Here is a 23,849-nt window from a genome sequence, read left to right on the forward strand (position 1 = left end):
CATCCATCCATCCATCCATCCATCCATCCATCCATCCATCCATCCATCTATCTATCTATCTATCTAGGAATATATAGGAAAACTCTAGCCTCTTATATATATATTATATATATATTATATATATATATATATATATATATATATATATATATATATATATATATATATATATATATATATAGATAGATAGATAGATAGATAGATAGATAGATAGATAGATAGATAGATAGATAGATAGATAGATAGATGCAGACTGTGTGGAGATGCCCCTGAGACAGTCCAGCACATCACAGCAGGGTGCAAGATGCTAGCAGGCAAGGCATACATGGAGTGGCATAACCAGGTGGCTGGCATAGTGTACAGGAACATCTCCACTGAGTATGGACTGGAGATCCCAGGGTCCAGGTGGGAGACACCCCCGAAAGTGGTGGAGAATGAGCAGGCCAAGATCCTGTGGGACTTCCAGATCCAGACTGACAAGATGGTGGTGGCCAACCAGCCTGACATAGTGGTGGTGGATAAACACCGGAAGACAGTGGTGGTGATAGATGTAGCAATCCCGAGTGACAGCAACATCAGAAAGAAGGAACACGAGAAGCTGGAGAAGTACCAAGGGCTGAAGGAGGAGATAGGGAGAATGTGGGGCATGAAGGCAACAGTGGTCCCAGTAGTGATTGGGACACTAGGGGCAGTAACACCCAACCTGAGTAGATGGCTCAGATATCAGGAACCACATCAGAGATCTCTGTCCAGAAGAGCGCAGTCCTAGGAACAGCACATCACAGCAGGGTGCAAGATGCTAGCACGCAAGGCATACATGGAACGGCATAACCAGGTATATATATATATATATATATATATATATATATAAAAGAGGCTAGAGCTTTCCTACATATGTATTTATGAGACTATCTTGCTTTTACTGAATTAGCAGAAGTAGTAGTCATAGTTTTAAAGAGTTCTTTAGTTCATTTTAAGTACATTTCCTACTTGTTAAGACAATGAATACAGCAACAGCTTAAGCCATATATCCAACAGTTGGAAAATGCCATCTTGAAAATTGAATGTGGCATATTAATACATTAAGTGTATGTGCGCTGCAAAAAAACAGAGATTTCCTTATTCAGAGAATCTATTAGATCAAATAATTCTATTGTATTAGGCAGGGAAGAAGCTGAGTCTTGGGTAACTGGGTTTAAATCAATGATGACAAATCTGATGAGGAGTGGTCCTGGATCCAGGATGACATAAAGGATAAGTGACTGGAAGTGGAGTTCCAAGTGAGGATGGGGGTGATGTGCTGCCTCGGTGGGACAGGAAGAGGGCTGGATTGGGCTCTTACCTTGGCTATGAGGAAGAAAGTGGTGTCTGAAAGGGGAGGTGGGGCGGGAGTCATTATTTCTGGAGCCCACACTGTTACTGCAGAGGGAGGAACAGAGTTTCTGCATGCCTGTCAGAGCCTCTGCAGGCAGGAAGGGTTTGAGACAGGGGAGGGTATACATCCAAAAAGAGGAATTAAAAGATGTGAGAGATAAAGTGCAACCAAGCATGGAAGGAAATGATGGAAGCTTTTACCCAATAAAGTGAGAAAGTTGACTTAGGGCTGTAAAAGAAAGACTCTAATCAGGAACCATTAAGAACATCACAACCCAAAGCCAACGTTCCTCTTGTCAAGTGTGAAACGGCTCAACAGGAAGTGAGAATGCAAAATGGAAGAGTGCAAAAATACCAGCAAAGATCTCGGTCTGCACACTGTTTCTTGAATACTCACCAGGTCTGTGAAAATGCTGCGGCGACCGTGACAGGTTGGGGGTGTAACCATGGCGATGATAAACTGGTGAGCCTATGGAGCCCTGACTGGTGGATCTTTGGAGAATATGTTCCCTTCTGTCATAAGAACCCTAGCACATGCCCCCACACACAGATCATTACAGAAACACCTTGGATAAAATAACAAAACTACTATGGGTTGGAGGTGGTGCCATACAGTATTTTACCTTGTCGTCAGGCAATGGGGAACGTTCTCTCCTGACAGAGTGGCGCTGTGGGAAACACTGTGGGTCAGTGCTAAATCGCACAAAATACACCTGCTTTCTTTTGTTAGGTTAGAGGAAAAACTCAACCCACAACTATACATACACAGATTTGGTGTGCATGCAGAAGGATGCATGCGATCTGTGCATTTACCTCTCCCACACTCTCTTGTCTTTCTTCTTTGTCATCCAAGGAGGTGGTGTATAGGGGCTCATAGGTAATAAGATCAGGCCGCTCAATGTCATAAATGGCTTTGACTTTTGGAATTGCAGCTAGGTCTCTGTAATCAAGGATCTCATTGTCTACTTTTGCCTATGGAGATAAATAAAGACAAAACATACATATACAGACAAGCACCAGGGTAAATGGAAGTTACTACCTAAACAAAGTTCTATTTCTAAATGGAACAGGTAATGAAAAGGGAAATTCTGACTAAAGCAACCAGCTGGACAAGCTGCATGGGAAAATACGGCTCATTTCTTACATAGATGGTGTGACCTGGTGAGCCAGGTACGCTTGAACCAGGTCTGGAACAAATACTCTCAGACGACGACCTCGTAGGCTGTTAGAAAACACAAAAGCATCTGTTAGAAAGCTGCAGCCACTCTCCAAAGAGCCCTGCCATCATCACACGTCAGCATATTTACCAAAAACACTCCAACATTGTGCTGTGCTTTTACACATTAAAAGGGGGGAATTGGGAAAAAAATTGAAAAAAACACCAGAAGCATTTACATTTCATTAGTATTTCAGTATCATTGAAGTAATAACACCTCCTGTTTAGGTCACAGCAAAGATGTTATGTTCTTGATGAGCACATGCCTATTTATGGGGAATGAACAGTGACAGCAGCAGGTCTGAATGACATATAAAAAATGAGCTTTTTGCCTAATGGGTCAATGGGGACCTACAAAACACCAATTACTGTATGACATACTGTATGTATGTCCCTTCATGTGTGCACATCTTTGACTTATATGGTTTGCGAGAAATGGATCGAAGGACAACACTGAATGGATCCATGGGACACAGAAGGAAAGCGCTGCAGGCTATCTCCAACAGAGGGCAGCATACGGCATATTGGGCCCTATGTACAGTATGTGGTGAACCTAAGGATGACGCCATCTCATAGCTATAAGGGAATACAGTACCTGCCTTTGTGTTTTTTGAAGGAATAAGAGGGACGGAGGCAATGGCTGTGAAGGAAGGGAGACGGGGTTTCACAGGACATCACACAGGGGTTGTGTCTCTCCTGCACAACTCATTGTTTACTCATTCATCAGGGCAAACATATAAATATGCAGACGAATAAGTTTATATACACGCACATGCAGACACATGCAAAGGAACACACACACACACACCAGTACTGCTTTAGAAAGTGAATAACTTAAAATAAAACTCTTTTAGCTGTTCAGCAAATAGTGCAAAATCATGCGCAACATGAACTGAATGGGGACAGAGTGTCAATTCCTACCCGCTCCCTGTATCTCTCCTCTGTTCTCGCGGTGTTTTTGCAGCCAGGGTGCCAGACTGTTGATCCTGCCATGGGAAGATTAGCTACAACTTTTGCACTGAATATATACCGGTAATACATATAATAACATGTGCACAAGTCAAGTCAACCTCTACTTATAAGCAATATTTGAAATAACCAGAGCTGCCAAAGTGCTGAACTGATACAAACATAAAATCTACATGTAAAACAAGATTTTTAAAAAATGGACCGCAAACAGAATTCTACATACATATATGTAAGGCATAAAGGGAAGCCAAAAAATTCAAAATTCATCTGACTTAAAGGCCATGGTGAATAAATGAATCTTCAGAGAGGAACTAGGTGGGATGTCTAACAGTAATGACTGAAATATCTAACAGATAACTGCCTATAAAAGTTCTATGCTCAGGTTGGTAGACAGCGCTCATTTTTTAAAATCACCGTGGATCTTTTTAAAATTAATAGATTTTTTTTTATAAAATGCAGCAATATCTGAATAAAGCTGACAGTAAAAAATATACTTCCTGCAAGCATGCATATTAAGGAAATTTTACATACCTTGCAGATACATTTCCTCTCCTTCTGTGAACATTTGATTACATCTGCTGCATCGTGCACAGCTGGGATGGTAGTGCTTATCTCCTGCCTGAGAAAACAAAAAAGACTTTTCATTAGATCATAATACAATTAATGACATGCAGAGCACAGCTCATGAGTTGACAAAGTAATGTGGAACAAAAAAACAGCATTGTATCTCTCTTCACCCTCTTGTTGCAGATCATGTGATCTTTGTGCTGCTGCCCCTCCCTTCATCAGCAACTGATGGGAAAACTGGCACAGGGCAACCGCTGTGCTTTGCCACACACATATCCTATATTTCAGTCATACTGTCTTTCCGTTGAGGGAAAAAATAGTGAAATTACCACTTTCAAAGTGAATATATGACAACAGTCAACAGTCAAGAAAACAGTCTTGCCTCATATATCAGACAGAAGTTCAATAAAATGACCTGACTGTAAGAGCAAATGAATTTCCATCAACTGCGATGCAGCTCACAGCCTGCTGAGCCATTAGAAAGGCCGTTAAAAATACACAAATGAGGCTGCCAAGTGGCCACTCAAAGATATGCAAAGAGCACAATTTGCATTTTACATTGTACATAAAATTCAAGAGTTCTTCTCTGCTGTTCCCAAACAATAGAGCTTTCCAATTAAAAATAGCTCCTTCGGATAATAAATGTGGAGCATAACACCAAATATTTCCCTAATTCTATCAAAGCACCCAAAGTGTAGCTGTTGGGGAAAACGTCTTGCTGCTCTGTGAACCACCGTTGGTGTGAAGGTCATAGTGATCCAAGGAGGGACAAAGGCAAACTGGAGACAATTGTAGGGCAAATTGATTCCAGACCCAAAAGATCCTGCTAAAAATCCAGGATAAGGGCAGCCTCTCTGGGGTTTTACCCTGGAGCTGGAGTAGTGCTGGAGAGTGTCGGGCTAATTCCTCTCATAGAACCAGCACTCATGGGGTTCTGTTGGTTTGAACATCAGGCCGTAGAACTTCTATCAAAACCATCGTTTAAATACACTCACCTGTGTATTTATACTAGAAGTCAAATACTGTGAGTCAAAAGCAAATTTCCACCTGGGATAGGCTTTTGACCCCAAAAGGGATATCGCAGTAAAAAAAAAAAAAAATTTATTTTACAATTAGTAGATTAGTGTCTTTCCTGAACTAAGGGTGCAGTGGGAAAGGTTGTTGAGTTCAGAGAAAGTATATTGCAGGGTTGTTGTTTCTTTTAAAAATGCCAGTTTGCCCAAAATAATGTAGAGGAAATATTTAGAAATCAGTAGTCAAATATTTGTGTCACTACACTTATTTTTAGTAGGTAAATGAACAGCCAACTCCCCCTATCCCCAGTCATGCATTTTCACAAAAACACAATACAACAAAATGCCATTGTTTTTATTATCAAATGAAATGCTGGAAAAGATGAATAAATATAACACCAATAAATGCAGCGATGGAATAACTAACTACAATAAGGTTATAATAATTATCATAATTTTATTATTTTTTATTAGATATTATGTTATGCACAATTGTGGGAAAGCATGCTCATTCATCAGACTTATATTTCAAAATATCTATTTCCTTTGTTAATAAATGTATTAGCTACATACATCTATATTCTAGTGATGTGATACGGAACGATTAAGGAGGCCAGGACCCAGACGCAGAATGCAAACAAAAGGTTCTTTATTCACAAAGTATCCAAGGCGATCGAACAAAGTAACAACAAAACTCTGAGAAAGTAACAACTGAAAGGGCGAACGAAAAATCACCATAAAAATGGGAAAAACCGACGGGAAAAGAAACAACAGAAAGAAGTGACAAAGCACTGAAAAAACTCACTGGGCGAAGGAATAAACGATGCAAAGGGCTAGTAATCACGGGGAACTGGAGCTTGGTTCAAAAACACGAACAACAATCCGGCACCGGATGCTAGGAGGGGCGGGCTTAAGTAGGTGCTTGTTTATGCGCAACGAGCCGCAGGTGCGCTGGAGGCTCAGCGCTCTTCAGAGATCGGCCCGCCCCCGGATGCCGTCCAGAAACCTAACCACAACACTATGCCTATAATGAATTAGATTCCTCAGTAGATTACGACGGTAAGCTATACAACTCCATTAGATGTGTGTTGAGAGGAGTGCCTTGCGGTGGAGATTCAAACTCTCAGATAACAGAATTATCTTTAGCCTCCTCTAGGCATATTTAATCAATCAGACAGGGAGATGCAATGAGCTGCCGCTCTGTTTCACAACTATACCGGAACAGGTACATAGGTAGTGACGTCATGTCCATGACGCACCGTGAACATTACCCTCTGCAGGACACAATGAGTAAGGACGCACACATATCACATTTAACACCCCCACTCGACCTTTGCTTATTGTGATACACTCAGTGGTAGAAAATAAACAAAAATATTCTCCCTTTGGTCTTCAGTGCAAAAGTAAATAAAAACATATTGGCACATTCTTCTTGCACTTTATGTGCCAAACAAATACTGTGCAAACTTATGGAGTTTTAGCTTTGTGGCTGGTTTTGTCATCAAGTCAGCAACCATGTTGTCAGTGGAACAATACTTTAAACAGATCCTCCCACTATTCACAGTTTCACGAATGAAATGATATTTTATATCAATATGTTTACACCTTTGCCGGTTAACTGGGTTACTGGCCAGTGCAATTGCTCCTTGGTTGTCATCGAACACCTTGGTTTGGGCATACTGATATTTATCAATTCCCTTGAGTAGTTGTTGTAAGTACATACACTCCTGTATAGCTGAGGCTAAGGCCATATATTCTGCCTCACAGGTAGATAGTGCTACTGTTGGTTGTTTTCTGCTCTTCCATGAAATGAGAGAGCTTTTCTGACTAAGACTGGCACAGTAACCTGTGGTGCTACGTCGGTCTGTGACATCCGCTGCCCAGTCAGCATCACTATGGACCATTAGACCTAGTGCCTCCGTGTCATCCTTTTTGAAACACAATCCATGGTTTGTTGTACCCTTTAAATACCTGAACACGTGCTTCACAGTGTTCCAGTGCTCTTCACTTGGCTCTGAGAAATGCTGGGAAAGTTTGCTGACCACGAAACTTAAATCTGGTCGAGTGCATGTTGCCAGATAGATCAAACTTCCCACTGCCTCTCTATACACCCTTGGATTCTCCAATTTCTTAGCACCATCAGTGTATTCAAGTTTAGACTCACATGGGGTCTCTCGAGGCTTACAATCTTGCATACCAAACTTTGATAGGATCTTGTTGGCATACCTCTCTTGTGTCATTGTGACTTGACCATCTGATTGTTTAAAATCTATTCCCAGAAAATTGTTCAGTTTCCCCAGGTCTTTCATTTTAAATCTCTCAGTGAACATCATTTTGACACTTTTCACAACTTCTTCAGTGTTTGCAGCGATAATCAGATCATCAACCCATATGATCAGAATCACTTTTTCATCTTGTTTTTCCCTTGTGTACAGACAGTTGTCAGCAGGATTTTGTTCGAACCCATTTTCAGTAAGATATGCATGTAACAGTATTCCAGTTCCTGCCTGACTGCTTAAGACCATACAGTGACTTCTGTAATTTGCATACCAGTTTTTCTCCTGATTTGGACTTTTTCTCATAACCTTCAGGCTGTTCCAAATAGACCTCACAATCAATGGGTGCGTGTAGGTATGCAGTTTTCACATCCATTTGATGTAAAACTAAATCTTCCTCTTCCTGCCTGCCTTTTGCAACACAACTCGAACAGTGGTCATGTCAGCTGTAGGCGAGAAAGTTTCCTCATAGTCGATACCTTGTTTTTGGCTATAACCTTTTGCAACAAATCTGGCCTTATACTTGTCAGACCCATCAGTATCACTCTTGAGGGTATACACCCATCTACCCCCCACTGCCTTTTTGCCTGGTGGCAACTGGGTGATTTTGAATGTGTTATTCTCCTCAAGTGACTGAATTTCATCATTCATTGCATTTATCCATTGCTGTGACTTGGTAGACCTTATAGCATCTTGGTAGTTTTGTGGTATGTCACAGACAGCTCTATAGCAGGAGTCCACACATGTTACCAGTTTGTCTACTGTATCCTCAGTCTCATAATCTTGCAAGCACACTGGCTTTCTCCTAGTTCTAGGTGGATTCTTCCTAGTTACATGCTCAGTGCTTGGCAGTTCAACTTCAGAAACATCACCTTGAACACTTTGACCTGATGCATTTCCCATTTTGTCATCATCATTTTCCATAATGTCAAGTACCTTGGGGTACACCTCTCTGTCATGACATTCGATGTGTGGCCCGTGTGTCTGCATTTCTTTGTCATTGTCTGTCTTGTTTGTGAATTTTACCAGCCTGTGCTTTTGAACCTTTTCAGTGTCTTTATAGTACACAAGATAAGATGGGCTATTCTTATCGTAACCAATAAAAAGACCCTGCACACTTCTTGAATCCATTTTCCCTTTCTCTTGTGGGTTGTAGGCAAAACACATAGATCCAAATTTTTGAAGTTTTGACATGCTCGGTTTCGTGCCTGTTAGCATTTCATACGGTGTTTCTTTTCTTTGTGCGTCTACTGTAACACCGGTTCCTTATGTAGGCTGCTGTCTGTACACCATAGTTCCATAGCTTGTCTGGTAACTTGCTGTCTAACAGCATACATCTGCCCATCTCATAGAGAGTTCTCCACCCCCTCTCGGCCGTGCCATTTTGGTGAGGCGAGTATGGTGCGGATGTCTCGTGCCTAATGCCATTTTTGGTTAACAGTGCTTTGAATTCCCTATTAGTATACTCTTTTCCATTATCTGACCGTAGACATTTTATTTTCCCATAAGGTGCTGAGTCTGCTAAGAATCTCTCTGTGGCATGTGTAGCATCACTTTTGGATTTCAGGAAGTACACTGTTATAGCACCTGAGTAGTCGTCTGTAAAAGACATAGCATATTTGTGACCCTCTATGCTTGGGGTTCTCATAGGACCCGCTAAATCAGTGTGAACCAGTTGTAAAGGTTCTGTAGCCTTTCTGTCTGGCTCTCTGTTCCTTGTCTGTGTGAATTTTCCTTTTGTACAAATTTCACAAAGTTGTGCTGGCCTCGTTGCACTGCCTTTTATCTCCATGCCTCTTACCACATCCTGTAATTTTTGCACATCCTCATAATTGCAATGCCCAAGAATTTCATGCCAAGTCTGCATGTCGTGGCACACATTACATTTATCACCATTAACATTCTTTTCAACTGTTGGCAAGTAAAACAGGTTACCACTTTCATGAAAATCAAACCTGTGGTTACTTTTGGTGATCATGTGACTGTCCCCTTTCTTGAAAGTGACTGTAGCTCCACCATTTGTCCCTCTTGCCACTGAGAAGATGTCGTGTGGATAGGTTGGCATATACAGTGCGTCTTTCAGCCAGGCTCTGTGCTGACGTCCATCGGTGTCTAGTAGGTAGATCAGCGCAGTCCCTCTGCGTTGAGCCATCCCGCTGCACTTTGTTCCATCTGCCAGCTCGATTGAATGGGTGTCGGGCTGGAATGAGCTGTCGAAGCTCTGGAACTTGGTGATGTCATTCACAATGTGAGACGTTGCTCCAGCGTCCACCATGATCCCCTTCTTCTTTACGTTGGCTGATGGTCTCTCGCTGTTGGTATGCTTGGCCACGAAGCACTGATCCTCGTCGTCGATGTCCCTTTCTTTTTCTTCGGCAACTTTCCTGGCTCCATCTGCTTTTCCCTTTTTCCTGCATAGGGACTCTGCATGTGTGTTGCTCTTGCAGTGACTGCACCACACTTTTTGGCAGCACTTGCTTCTGATGTGTCCTCTTTGTCCACACTTGTAACACGTCAGAGTGGCATCCCCATCCTTCTTGTGTATTTTGGTGCCTTGTCCGCTTTGCTTTGAGCTGGTCTTCATCACACTGTCAGCAGAACCAGTTGCCCTCATCTTCTCAGACTCCTCATAGACTCGCAGTCTTCTCTTGAAGTCTGTGAATGTCACGTTGTCCTCATTCTGTGTGACATGGACAGCCAATGGCTTGAATGAGTCTGGCAGTCCATTCAGAATAGTGGCTACAAGCAGCCCATCACTCATGTTCTCTCCTGCATCACGAAGAGCTGAAATAATATTCTCAGCCCTTATCATGTAATCAGTAACAGTTTCACCTTCTGCTGCCATTTGAATGGTGGTCAGGGATGTGTACAGGTTGAGAATTCTAGGCTTGCTCTTTCCAGAATAGTGCTCCCTCAAAATTTTGAGAGCTTTCCTTCCATCTTCAGCAGCTTCATGTCTAATCAAAGACAGGCTCTTATCATCGAGTGCATTCACTAATTGAGCATAGCAGTCTGCGTTCTTCCCTGGGTCTGTAACTAATGCAGCGTCATCCTTGGGCACTCGCAGTATGGTGTCTTTTAGCTTAAGAATGTGTAGACGGCTAAGGAATCTTGTCTCCCACAGATCATACTTATCTTCAGTTCCGTCGAATATAATCTGCTGGGGCGTTCCTGCTGTGGCCATTTTAACGTTCTCTTTCCAAAGTTCACTTTATCTCCAAAAATTTGGGCTGCGCAGCTTGTAGAATGTCCGTGTCCTCACTGTCTTTAGTTTCCACGTGAGACTCTCGGCGCCGTCTTCACTCAAACCAAGCTAGTAGTTTCTCTTGGCTAACAGTTAATTTCTTCTGTTACCTTACTCGTTGCTCTAGCCTGCGTTCCTGGGCCCATAACCTGTTGAGCGGAGTGCCTTGCGGTGGAGATTCAAACTCTCAGATAACAGAATTATCTTTAGCCTCCTCTAGGCATATTTAATCAATCAGACAGGGAGATGCAATGAGCTGCCGCTCTGTTTCACAACTATACCGGAACAGGTACATAGGTAGTGACGTCATGTCCATGACGCACCGTGAACATTACCCTCTGCAGGACACAATGAGTAAGGACGCACACATATCACATTTAACAATGTGCCAAAACGTTAATACGTTTTGACAGTAATCACGTGTGGTGTCACCACTGTCATTTCTATCCTGGACCAGATCAATGGTTCTTTAGTGTCAGGTTACATACCCCGGTCCTACAAGGTGGCAGTGATTAAGCCGTTGCTTAAAAGACCATCACTGGATCCTGATGTCTTAGCAAATTATAGGCCGATATCCAACCTTCCTTTTATCTCTAAAGTTCTAGAGAAGGTGGTGGTGACTCAGTTACTGGAGCACCTGCAGAGGAACAGCCTGTTTGAGATGTTTCAGTCAGGCTTTAGAGCTCATCACAGCACAGAAACAGCATTTCTTAAAGTTACTAATGATCTTCTCATAGCTTCAGATCATGGACTGGTCTCTATGCTGGTTCTGCTGGACCTCAGTGCTGCTTTTGATACAGTTGATCACAGTATCCTGTTACATAGACTGGAACATAGACTGATTGGGATTAAAGGGACAGCACTAAACTGGTTGAGATCATATTTATCTGATAGATACCAGTTTGCTCATGTCCATGGCGTTCCCTCTTCATACAGTAGGGTTAGCCCTGGGGTTCCTCAAGGTTCTGTACTTGGACCAATCCTCTTCACCTTACATGCTTCCCTTAGGGAACATTATTCGGCAGCATGGGATAATTTTCATTGTTATGCTGATGACACTCAGCTTTATTTATCCATGAAACCAGAGGAGACAGAGAAGTTAGTGAAGCTCCAGACCTGTCTTAAAGACATAAAGTCGTGGATGTCTTCAAATTTCCTCCTCCTTAACTCAGGAAAAACTGAGGTCATGGTGTTTGGTCCTGAACCTCTCAGGGATAGATTAGATCACATGATCACTCTAGATGGTATCTCATTAACATCTAGTCTCTCTGTGAGGAATCTAGGAGTAACTTTTGATCAAAATCTCTCCTTCAACTCACACATTAAAAAAAGTCTCCAGAAGTGCCTTTTTTCACCTGAGGAACATCTCAAAGATCAGGAAGCTACTGACGCGGCCTGATGCTGAAAAGTTAATTCATGCTTTTGTTACTTCCAGGCTGGACTAATTCTTTATTATCAGGGTGCCCAAACAACTCTTTAAGAAGCCTCCAGCTGATCCAAAATGCTGCAGCCAGAGTTCTGACAGGTATTGACAAAAGAGATCACATAACTCCTGTAATGGCGTTGCTTCATTGGCTGCCTGTTAAATTTAGAATAATTTTTAAAACCCTTCTTCTGACCTACAAGGTCCTCAGAGGCCTAGCTCCATCCTACCTGGAGGAGCTAGTGATACCTTACAGCCCAATAGACCGCTCCGCTCTCAGAATGCTGGTCTACTTGTGGTTCCCAGAGTTTCTAGGAGTAGAATGGGGGGCCGAGCATTTAGCTACCAGGCCCCCCTGCTATGGAACCAGCTCCCTGTCCAGGTACGGGAGGCTGACGCCATTGCTACTTTTAAGATCAGACTTAAAAGCTACCTCTTTGAAAAAGCTTATTGTTACTAATTCTGTAGTTCCAGTTACTATCATAGACAGACAGATTATCATACTTAGGGGGTCGTCTAATCGTTAGGTCACATCTTAGTTATGCTGTTATAGGCCAAGGCTGCTGGGGTCCGGAAACATGATCACCTGACAGGCCTCTGTCACCCCACTGGGTCATGGTTTCCTCTCCTCTCCTCTCCTTTCCTCCTCCTCATCAAGCAGACTAGTTATGCTGATTCTTGTGTAGTTTTTCTGCTTCTCTCCTGCCTCTCCCCCCCCCTCTCTATTTATTTACAGGTATCGCCACCTTCGGAGCTGCATAATGACCTCCGGCCCCGCTGAAGTGATTGTATATCATCTTTTTGTGTGTGTTTCTGTGCTCTGTGCCTCTCCTCTCCCTCTCCTCTCCTCTCCCTTCCTCTCCTCTTTCCCCTCCTCCTCCTTCTCCTCTCTCTCCTCTCCTCTCCTCTCCTCTCCTCTCCTCTCGTCTACCTCTCCTTCACTCTACTTCTCCTCTCCTCTCCTCTCCTCTACCCCTCTCCTCTCCTCTACCCCTCTCCTCTCCTACCTATTCTATCCTCTACCTGTCCTCCCCCTTCTCCTCTCTCTTTACCCAGCCGGCCATCAGCAGGAGGGTCCCCCTACATGAGCCTGGTCCTGCTCAAGGTTTCTTCCTGTTAAAGGGGAGTTTTTCCTTGCCACTGTTGCTTGTCTGGGGTTAGGCCCTGGGATTCTGGAAAGCGCCTTGAAACAATTTTGATTGATTGTATAAGACGCTATATAAATAAAGATTGATTTGATTTGATTTGATTTCCTTTGCCTCGCACTTAATATGCTCGTCTTGTGTCTCATGTTGCATGATCAATCACACAATTTGCGCAATGGTGTACTGCATCAATCACGCAATTTGCACATATCATAGATATCATCATTGTACTGATACCAGTAGAGTTTGAGGTGAAAAGAATAAAGCTTATTTTATAACTGCTACATAACATAAATAATGGTAGTTTTCTAAAGACCAAATCAAATTGTGTACATTGTGTAATTTTTATAGAATGTGAGCTTTTATTTGGGAAAGACCTTAAATTAGTACAAAAATGAGTCTTGTATTTGACTAGAATCATGTCCAATGTTTATTTGGTTGTATGATAAGGGATTATACAGAAGATTACAAACTGCAATTCCACTCTAACAGAATAAATTTCCATGAAAAGTGGAATTCAAATAAAATCTCTCAGAATGCAGCTCTTTATTGCTTATTTGAATCTACATAAGGTAGGAAACATATGTAAAGTTAAACCTGTTAAATAAACAATAAAGCAATGCAAAGTCATCAGTCTCAGAAGCGAGATCTTGGGAATCAACAACAGCAAACATGTTCCACATAAACACAAATGTACCAGCAATGTGTGTACGTGTGTGTTTGTGTGTGTGTGTGTGTGTGTGTGTGTGTGTGTGTGTGTCTCACCTCCAGCACTTTCCCAGTGATGAACTGATGACACGCCTCACACTGAACCCCAAAATGTATCTGGTAGTCCTTCTCACAGTAGGGGGCGCCATCTCTGGAAAGACATAGACAAACTCATAGGACAATATAAAAACACTTGAGTGGGAATCTTTGATTTTCAGCTGATGATTGCAGCTGCTATGAGCGACTTACTTGCTGATGTACTCGCCAGTCAGCACTTTGCTGCAGGCTTTACACTTGAAGCAGCCCAGGTGCCACTGTCTATCAAGTGCCAGAAGAGCCTGGCCATTCTTAATATCTCGGCCACATCCTGCACAATCTGTAAAAAGAAGAAAAGCAGTGATTTGTGTCCATGGAAAAGCTGAAGTTGTTGGGGAAGGGAGGGAGACAAAGGAAGAAAATAATGACAGGGGGCTGACAGAAGTTGAAAGAGGAGGGGCTTTGGAGTTGCACAGTCTCTGTTGTAGTGCAAAGGAAATGCACAGTCATGCATTATTTAGTAATGCCTGTCTTGGTGTTGTACATAAAAGAGCATGGCTGACTGAAGAATTCTGGATGGAGAAGAGGTGGTTTAGCTTGAGCTAACCCCTCCCTGTATGCCTACAGTGTACGCATAACTGAAGTGTAGGCATGACTGAAGGGTGTAGGCCCTACACCCTTCAGTCAACAGCCAGGAAGCTTTATTCCAAATGTATGTAATGACAATGGCACATGTTTAATTTTCACTGAAGACATATTTATGTGACATGGTTTATGTGTGCAACTCTATAGTTGTGTGATTTAAAACCACATTGAGTTTGTTTCAGACCAAACCATTCCTTCCATTCATGTATCAATGTGGAACAGAAAAACCTTTGTCTTCATTAAGTATGGATGTTATAGAGGATGGCTACTTACTGCTGGAGCCCAATATGTCCTTTGGGCCCGGAGACAGGGGCTCGACACAGTACTGACACAGACAGTCCTTCCCATTAAAAGTCACCCTGTCCCCAGCAGGGAAAGGTCGTCTGGGAGAGATTGACAAATCAGTCAACAAGATAGACATGAGCTGTAGCCCCATCATAAGAGTTTATGACTGGTTGATATCATTGAGTCAGATGATGCAGAAGTCCAGTGGATTTTCCATGGGGCCCTGACCACACCCCTAAATTATGAGCTCTGTGAGCTTGTATGAAGGGTAGGATGATAGATGTCCAGAAACGTGGATTTGGAGATGTAGTTCAAAACTCTTTAAAGATCTCATTTTATTGAGGGTACATATACTCCGAGGTGTCTGTGTGATGATCTGTGCATCATCAGCTAACGTGAAATGAGCTTTTCTTACTTGCAGATTGTGCAGACGAAGCAGGCGGGATGGTAGGTCTTGCCAAGAGCAGTGACCACTTCCCCTTCCACAAAGTCCCCACAGCCATTGCAGCGGGTCCCGTGCATCCGCTGGTAGTCCAGCATGCACAGATACTCCCCATTCTTCATAAAGAAGCCCCCCTGGGCTAGATCACAGCCACACACTATACGGGACACACAAATCGGCATGAGGAGAGTCAGGCCATTTAATGCTTTAGTCCCCATAAAACAGTCCACCCTCACCCACCACGCATCAGTTGTTTTAAGATGTGTTTGTCTGAAAAGCTCACTGACGTCATGAAATGAATTCCGTGTCACAAAGTCTCATTTGATGCATGCATGCATTTGATCAGTTGCCATCAATGCAAAACTGAATCAGCTTTTTGAGTTCCTGTCTTTGTCAGTGGGGAGGTAGAAATTTCAAAGGCAAAAAAAAATGTACAACTACAATAATCAAGGAAGTGGCCATGATCTGTTTTTGAAGATAACTTGCTCCAAATGGTTTATACAGAATGTCATCTGCCTGTTAAGGTTTGGGTTGTTTCAGGACCCGAAAGCAGGCAAAACGCAGTGATAAAAAGTCCAAAAACTAGTTTTTATTCATAAACAAATCTAGCTGGCAGTCCTCCTCGACCGCAGAGAAGCACTCATCTGGTCTTCTGGGGCGCACAGAAAGCTCCAGAGCGGAGTCAACACAGGAGTCCAGTCCCGCACGCTCTCCACTCCCACAGGGTGATGTGGAGACCAGAGAAAATGCCAAAACTCTCCAACGCTGGTAGGCAGGCGCTCGTCCCTAAATAGGTGCGCCCACCTGCAGTGTCAGCTGTTGCAAATTGTCAGATCCTCCATGCCCCCTGCAGGAAAATCCAGACACACAACCCAGAACCCTGGACCCCAACATTACCTCCCCCTCCCTACCAGGCTTATACGGGTGGGATCGGTAGAAGTCGCGGAGGAGGCTGTTGTCCAGGATGCTCCGGACTCCTTAGCCAGGTCCCCCCATCCACAACACGGGGAAGAGGCGGGGGCTTGGACGGAGGGACCAGATCTGACCGGCTTCACCTTGGAGACATGGAACGTGGGGTGCATCTTAAATGCCAGGGGAAGCTTCAGGCGGACGGCTGTGGGGTTCACCATCCATACCACCTCAAAAGGACCAATGAAGGATTTGCTCCCGATGGTTCCGGGAGACGATGAGGGTGAGGGGTTGGGTCTGGTGTGTCACCGTTGCCAGGATGGGTCTTGAGACCAAGGATGGGTCTTGACTCGGGCAGAGTCTCGACGGGGTGCAGGCTTACATGGCCAAGTCCTGGCTGATGAAGCAGTCGTCTGCACCTGAGTCCACCGAGAATGGCGCAGAGACAGATTCCTGGCCCCAGAGGAGCACGGCAGTGTTAAGCGGGCCGGCATGGAGCAGGAAGAGGAAGCGTTCACCAACACTCCCATGCGTGTCAACGGGCCTAGTTCATTGGGCCGGAATTGGCAATCGGCGAGGAAGTGGCCAGCCTGGCCGCAATACAGACAGACCTTCGACAACCGCCAGCGGAAGAGTTGGGTTCGTCCCACCTGCATAGGTTCACCGGCGACGTCCTCCTGAGGTAGAACAGGGACCGGAGTTGACAAGTCAACGGGAGCTCCACTCCACCACACGGACTCCCAAACTCCTCACTGGGTACTCCCTATCCCTCTGCCAGCATCTCTCCCTCAGTCGGTTGTCCAGCCGGATTGCCAGGCTGATGAGCGTCTCCAGCTCCCCAGACTCCTCCTGAGCGGCTAACTCATCCTTGAGAACCTCAGCGAGTCCCTGGGTGAACACCCCCCGAAGTGCCGCGTCGTTCCAGCCGCTCCTGGTCATGAGGATGCGGAACCGGATGGAATAGTCCGTGACGGAGCTGGAACCTTGGTGTAGGGACAACATCTGGGAGGCCGCCTCGCCACTCTGGACCGGGTGGTCAAACAAACGCTTTAATTCAGCCGTGAAGGCCTGAAAACTGGAAGAAGTGGGTGTCTGGTTCTCCAGGACTGCCGGGACTTCGCCCTGTCGCTGGGGTAGGAGAGGGGCTGGAGGTCAAAAACTAGGGAGCACTGAAGCAAAAAACTGGCACACGTGCCCGCCTCACCAGAATACCACTCCGGGATGTGTACGTGGGGCCCCCGTGGTGAGGCGGCAACCAGCTGAGGAATGACTCTCGGCGCCTCCTCGGGTGGCGGAGATGGAACCTGTGCTGCCCGTCCAGAAGTGAGCAGGTCCGTTACGCTAGTGTTGAGAGCCTGGAGCGAAGTCCAAATGTCCGTGAGGAGCTGGTCGTACTGACCCAGCAGCCTCTCCTGAGCCTCCAACATAGGGTGCACTGCGTCTTCGTCCGCCGGGTACATACGGCGCTCCTTCCCTAAATAGGTGGCCAGATGTAGACTGCCGACAGATGCGCCTGTCTTCAGCGCCAGCTGTAGCAAATTATCAGCTCCTCCACACCCCCTGCAGGAAAAACCAGACACACAACCCAGGACCCTGGACCCCAACACTGCCACTATTTCAATCAATGGTCAACATTCAATGATGACAATTTCAGAGATACCATTTTTCATCATTCAAGTGTGATTCAGGACTGTGGGATCCAGTTTTACTCATCACATGTGTGCAGCCAAAGACGTCTCCATCTGAAACTCTAAAGCGTACATCAGGCTAACAATGACAGTAAATCATGCTGTCAACCTTAAATATTTAAATGTTGTGAAGAATTTTTGAGAGTTTTGAGGATGTGAATATTTGCAATATTCTACTTAAACAGATGGTTCCTTTTGAACTTTATATCTTATATCTTATGGAACATAAAGGGGTTTAAGATAAACATTTATAGTTCACACCAGAAACATGATTTATTTATTTTTTTGATATACCGGTATGTAGTTTTTTTGTTTTATTTTGCAATCATTAGCTGCATGCAAAGGGTACCTTTACAGGTGAAGCACTTGAGATGGAAGTGCTTGTTCTGCACTCGGAGAACCTCACCCTTGCATGGCTCCCCACACTTGTAACACTGTAACAGGGGCTTCTCTGTGGAGGGGTTGTGTGTGCCCGGCGCATGAGCCACTACGAAAAAAGAGACAAGAACTTTACAATTTCTCTGTCATGGAGATGAGTCATTGATGCTGATATTCATTTAGTTTGTTGTCTGCAGAAGCTTTATCATACAAGATTTAAAGAAATGCAGAGGTTAACTGATGCAAGCCTCGTAATGCAAAAACTAAAGAAAACTAAAAAAAACAGAGGGACAAAAAAGACTGGGTTCATGGCTGAGTTAAGCTTTGGGGAGAGCAACAAACTAAACATCTCATCTGCTTGACTGCTTTATCACATTCAGGGTCAATGAGAGGGTGCACATATGGGCGAAGGCAGGGTATAACCTTGGACCCTGGATCGCTAGGACTTTATGTAGGAAAAGGGTTTGGTACCTTGATCAAGGTGCTCGGCAGTGCTCTGAAGGTGTCCTGGCACCAAAACTAAAGATAATCTGTCAAAATGCTGAATGTGACGCTAAAAGGATATCAGTAGGGTGACAGTATATTTCAATAATTTTCAAAAGATACCAAATCTGGCATTAAATGCTGATTTACAGGACCATGAAACTAAAAATAAGTCTCGAGGACAGAAGCAAATTCTTCATACTTTAAAGAAGTATGTCTTTTTATGTATAATATCAAGAATTTGGAGAGCTCAATGATAAGAAAGAGATGGCTGCAGGTTTGCTGAAACATAGAGTTGTTAATAGGTGAATTGCCAAATTTTTGTTTGGTGTTGTGTATTCCCACTTTTCCTACTTTTTAAATAAATGTCAATTAATAATTTCCATATAACAACCTATATAAAGACAAACTGTGCCAGAAGATGTGCCAATTTGGAATTCAGAGTGATGAGCTGCTGTTGCAATTTTATAGTATTTAAGAAGGCTACTGCACAGAACTGTTACTGAAGTCAAATTTATTAAAAGCCGATAATTCATAAGTTCATTTTTTCATTTCAGCCTACAAAAATAAAAGTAAGGATGATGCCAATCACCAATTACCGTATTTTCATGACTATAAGGCACACCTAAAAGCCTAGAATTTTCTAAAAAAGAAAGAGACAAGAGACACGCTTACGACGCAGAGTTCAAACTGAAGGCTATCAGTCACGCAGTTGAACACGGAAATAGAGCAGCGGCAAGAGAATTTAACGTGAACGAATCAATGGTTCGGAAGTGGAGGAAGCAACAAGACAACTTGCGCCAGGTAAAGAAGACTCAATGGAGCTTCCGAGGAAACAAAGCAAGAAGTGGATTAACAAAGGAACTCCAGCCGCTAGATATTGGTGTCAACAGGGCATTCAAAGCTAGACTGCGAACTGCGTGGGAGTGGTGGATGATGGAAGGCGAACACACGTTCACCAAGACAGGGAGACAGCGCCGAGCAGCATACGCCACTATCTGCCAGTGGATCGTAAATGCCTGGGCTGATATATCAGTCTCGACCGTGGTCCGAGCTTTCAGGAAGGCAGGGATTGTCACTGAAATGCCAGACAATACCAGCGACACTGACCCTGATTACGACTTTGACGAGACGGAGCCGGCCATGTTGGACGCCATATTCGCACAACTGTTCAATTCGGACATCGAAGAAGAAGAATTCGAGGGATTCCTGGATGAGGAATGAACTGATAAAGTGAGCTTTACATGTTTCTTTTGTGTGTTTACAACTTAACAAGGCTGGTCATACTGTGAATATGGACATTACCGTTTGAACAACGTTGTTATATTGCTATTGTTATATTGCTATTGCTATTGCTTTGCACTACTTCGAGAGTTCGAGTTACCGTATATTGTGTTTGCACTAACGTTTGATTTACCGCAACGGTACTACATGATAAAAATGTTGCACTAAATCGAAGATTTATTAAACTCCACTATCCACTTGTGATAAAAATGTTGCACTGCCTGTTATAACTCGCTGTTATTAAACGAACTGTGTTACGCGAAAACACTACATCACTGGAAAAAATAATAAAACAGCTGTTTATTCATTTTGGGAGTGAATGGAGTTGTGAGAACGCCGGTTTGTATTCTATTAATAACGTTTGACTGACTTATCTGACTGTTTTATTGACATTCCTTTTAGAGCAGCTCGATCTAGTGAATGCTTCATGAAACCACAGGCACTATGCAGTTTCTATGCTATGCGCCTTATAACACGGTGCGCCCTGTGTATGAAAATAGTTCTAAAATAGGTCGTTAATTGAAGGTGCGCCCTATAATACGGTTGTGATATGGTTGTGAAAATACGGTAGTGCAACCTGTGGAACTGCTAAATAATTTGAGTGAGTGACACTGATCTAATGCTGCTCCACTCAAATAATTCTGCTGAGTTGCAATGCACATAGATGAACAGATACTCTGAAAGCAGCACATTATTTTATATTCAGGATCATTAATCAGAAACTTATTTTATCCTCTCAGTACACATATTCCTTCAAGCAAAAATGCACACAAACTAAGATGTAGGACTCTGGACCAAGAACTGTGAGTTTGCATGGCTAAAAAAAGACACTACAGAAATAGCATCATGGCTGATCAATGTCCTGGAGATGATGGATAGTACTCTGGATTATTGATGTCTTGGATTACCTGTACAACACGCTTCCACAGAGCAAAGGCTGCACGATACTGAGACAGTTTAATTGCAAAACAACAAGGGAGCTCAGCATCTTCTAAATGAGTCATTGGAACCATCTTTAATTCATCCTCCAGAGGCGCTCTCTGATGTCCTACTACAATCATTACCAGCAACATTCAGAAACATCCATCTATTCATTATTTAGACTGAAAAGGAGCTGGGACTAACCCCAGTAACAGAATCAAGGATAAAAGGAGGCAAAGGATAAGGGTGTGAGGATGTAGAAGGTAGAAGATGTGTGTCTTTGGTGACTCTCAGCAGGACATGAGTCAACAAAACTGCTGCGACAACAGAATTTCTCAGCAGCTCTGTTTGTGACTTCACACCTCCAAACAATAACACACACCATCTGGGCACTGCGATCTGCAACCACCATCTACAAAAACTCATGACTGATGGACAATACACTCTCTCCCCTGCTTAACAAAATATAAATGTCAGAAGGCAACTTAGAAAGATCACAATATTTGTTTGTTATTTATTGTTCTATGAAGAGATAAAAGCAAGTTGACACAATCATGGATGGCATCCATATGAATGCTAACGTAGCTCAGTCTGTTAGGAAGTGGGCTGAGAAGTGGAGGATTCTCGGTTTGAGCCCCAGGGCAGACAAAACATGGAAGGTGTCCTGGAAGTGGGGGAAGGTGCCAGAACACCTTTAGAGCCTTTCTAAGGTACTGAACTCACAGATGTTCATATAGGGCCCCGCGATGAACTGGTGACTCATCCAGAGGTGGACCCAGTCTTTGCCCATTGTGTACCCTCCCCATGACCCCGAAAGCGATAAAGTGGTTAAGAAGATGAGAGGCAAGTACTCACTACATTGAGGTAAGCAGACAATAATTCACACTATTCAATGGAAGGAGTTGCAGATTTTGGTGGTGCTGGTCCCACCATCTCTTCTGGTGTTGTCAATTGCAACCAGCTTCTACACGGGCCTAAGTAGGAAGTGTTGTGAATGGAGGTCAAATTGGACACGAGAGCAACAGTACTTTACAAAGGAAGAGTTGTCCCAGCTACATTTGTCATTCTGTATCTCAAACTCAAAACAGGAAGAGGCCTGCAGGCAAGCAAACACTGAGCTGATGATTTATTTAGTTATGAAAAGTATTTTTAGAATCTGCAAGGATCCTTTCTTACTGAAAAAAAGCATCCATCATGGAAGCTCCACTTTCCATTTTTATCAATATTTTCAGTTTCATGGAGATGTAGCCTGAAGAGGAAACACCCCAGAATCCCCCTCTGAAGATTCATATAAAATGTTAAGAGCATGGTCAACATCCAGCTATCCTAGCAGCAAATAATGAAATAAATAAGATGAAATAAAACTAATTAAAACCATTTCAACCTCAGTAACCCAAGTCTTACATGACATAATCAAAGATATATTATTTTAATGAGCGTTCTCAGTACTCTCGCAATCTTGATTTTATTTTAGATTATTTTTACTGTCTTTTTAGGCATAAAGCTCACTAGTCTCACTATGCATTATCTCCTAATGCTTTTCAGACTGTGCTGTACTTATTTTACTTTTAGTTTAATCTAATTTAATTTATTTTATTATGTGGTGATGCTCATTGTTGGTTTTACATAAATGTAATGTAATCAAGAAATTATTTTATCACAAAAAGCCAGCCTTTACCTGCGTAATGATTTGAGACTTGGAAACTCAAATCTACATTCCCTACTTACTTTCTATATGATATACTTACTTTAAGATAAAGGAAGGAAAAGGTAAAAAAAAAGAGCAAACTAAATACTTATGACACTGGACAAATTGAAAAGAGAACAATATCATCTGAGAAATATAATTTAAATATGCTCTTCTTACATTTGATGAAAATACGAGTTGTAAATGAAATACTGTATATAGTTCCAAGTCACTGAACTCTTTATTTCAATTTGTACCACATCCTATCATCAGGGACAAGTAAACACTGCTGTTATTTTCATGGGAATCTATGAGCAAACGCTGACTCTTTTCCACACATACCCCCCTGTTTACCCTTGCTGAAAAAGTGCTGTGCTCGAATGCTAAATCAAGCTGAGGTGGGGGACTTTATGCAATAAAACTTTAAGAAGTCAGCAATGAGCCGGTTGGTGAGTCATATTCCTAAAACATAAAACACAAGTTTATAAAATATAACAGCCATGTAAGATCTGACTTGACAAAGATCATTTACAGCTAAGTTCCAGGAAAATAAATTAGAAAATGGATTAGCCAGTCTTAAGCTGTTTGATAACTGTAAAGAGGAACTTGCTTCAAATAATAAAGGTTATATAAAGCCACGAATAAGTCAGAGCGTACTTTGACCCCAGCCAAGCAACTTACTGTGGAAAACACAGCAGACTGCTGCTCACCCTCATTCTTGACTGATTGTGCTGGCTGAGCTGAGAGAGTGATCAGTCCTGCCTCATCACTGCCAGATGGAGTCAATGATATGAGCCTAAACATGATGAGCACAAAACCACGGCGCTGGGGAAACAATAACCGGCAGAGTGGCCCAAAGCCAGGCACAGCGGGAAAGGGGGCTGCTCCCTTCCTCTCGTACATCAAACCAGCCCATCCTCCCATTTAAGGAGTTTTGCTGAGCTGGCAATAATAAAGACAGCAGATGATACTCAGGAGACAAAAGAAGACTATCTTGAATCCGCTGAGGAAAGGTTTTACTGTATTATAAACTGTAGGCCATGGTAGGAGATCTTCTGAGGAGGCTTCTGAAGATGTTGTTTTTACTTCTTACTCAGAGGAAAGTCATAGCTTGGAAACAACTGTGAAAAGGGTGGCCTCCATTAAAAGAAATGTA

At 43.1% G+C, this 23,849-nt stretch overlaps 1 protein-coding gene and 1 long non-coding RNA gene across 27 annotated transcripts in view; both read right to left on the bottom strand.

Moving 5' to 3' along the window:
* Positions 1 to 23,849, bottom strand: part of LOC130533925 (actin-binding LIM protein 1-like) — a 42,341-nt gene that overhangs the window by 6,476 nt on the left and 12,016 nt on the right. For 8 of the 26 annotated variants that reach the window (XR_008952719.1, XR_008952727.1, XR_008952713.1 and 5 more), the window contains exons 2-14: positions 18,290 to 18,427; positions 15,317 to 15,500; positions 14,890 to 14,999; positions 14,185 to 14,311; positions 13,993 to 14,086; positions 4,091 to 4,178; positions 3,512 to 3,576; positions 3,186 to 3,230; positions 2,519 to 2,596; positions 2,128 to 2,346; positions 1,998 to 2,042; positions 1,772 to 1,901; positions 1,342 to 1,462 (exon numbers count right to left, since the gene is read on the bottom strand). Coding sequence is in view for 1 of the 26 variants with exons in the window: in XM_057047682.1 (XP_056903662.1) it covers positions 1,343 to 1,462; positions 1,772 to 1,901; positions 1,998 to 2,042; positions 2,188 to 2,346; positions 2,519 to 2,596; positions 3,512 to 3,576; positions 4,091 to 4,178; positions 13,993 to 14,086; positions 14,185 to 14,311; positions 14,890 to 14,999; positions 15,317 to 15,500; positions 18,290 to 18,427 (1,338 nt within the window). In the remaining 25 variants the exon portion in view is untranslated. Of the gene's footprint in view, positions 1 to 1,341; positions 1,463 to 1,771; positions 1,902 to 1,997; positions 2,043 to 2,127; positions 2,347 to 2,518; positions 2,597 to 3,185; positions 3,231 to 3,511; positions 3,577 to 4,090; positions 4,179 to 13,992; positions 14,087 to 14,184; positions 14,312 to 14,889; positions 15,000 to 15,316; positions 15,501 to 18,289; positions 18,428 to 23,374; positions 23,530 to 23,849 lie in introns of those variants that run through there. The other 18 variants (XR_008952736.1, XR_008952732.1, XR_008952729.1 and 15 more) reach the window with 9 other exon arrangements.
* LOC130533989 (uncharacterized) lies at positions 15,911 to 18,283 on the bottom strand. Its single transcript, XR_008952762.1, has 2 exons — positions 17,457 to 18,283; positions 15,911 to 17,380 (listed from the first exon to the last, which is right to left on the bottom strand). It is a non-coding gene; the product is annotated as an uncharacterized LOC130533989 (long non-coding RNA).

This window comes from Takifugu flavidus, chromosome 11 (genome assembly GCF_003711565.1).
Source record: "Takifugu flavidus isolate HTHZ2018 chromosome 11, ASM371156v2, whole genome shotgun sequence".
In the NCBI taxonomy this organism is placed as follows: Eukaryota; Metazoa; Chordata; class Actinopteri; order Tetraodontiformes; family Tetraodontidae; genus Takifugu; species Takifugu flavidus.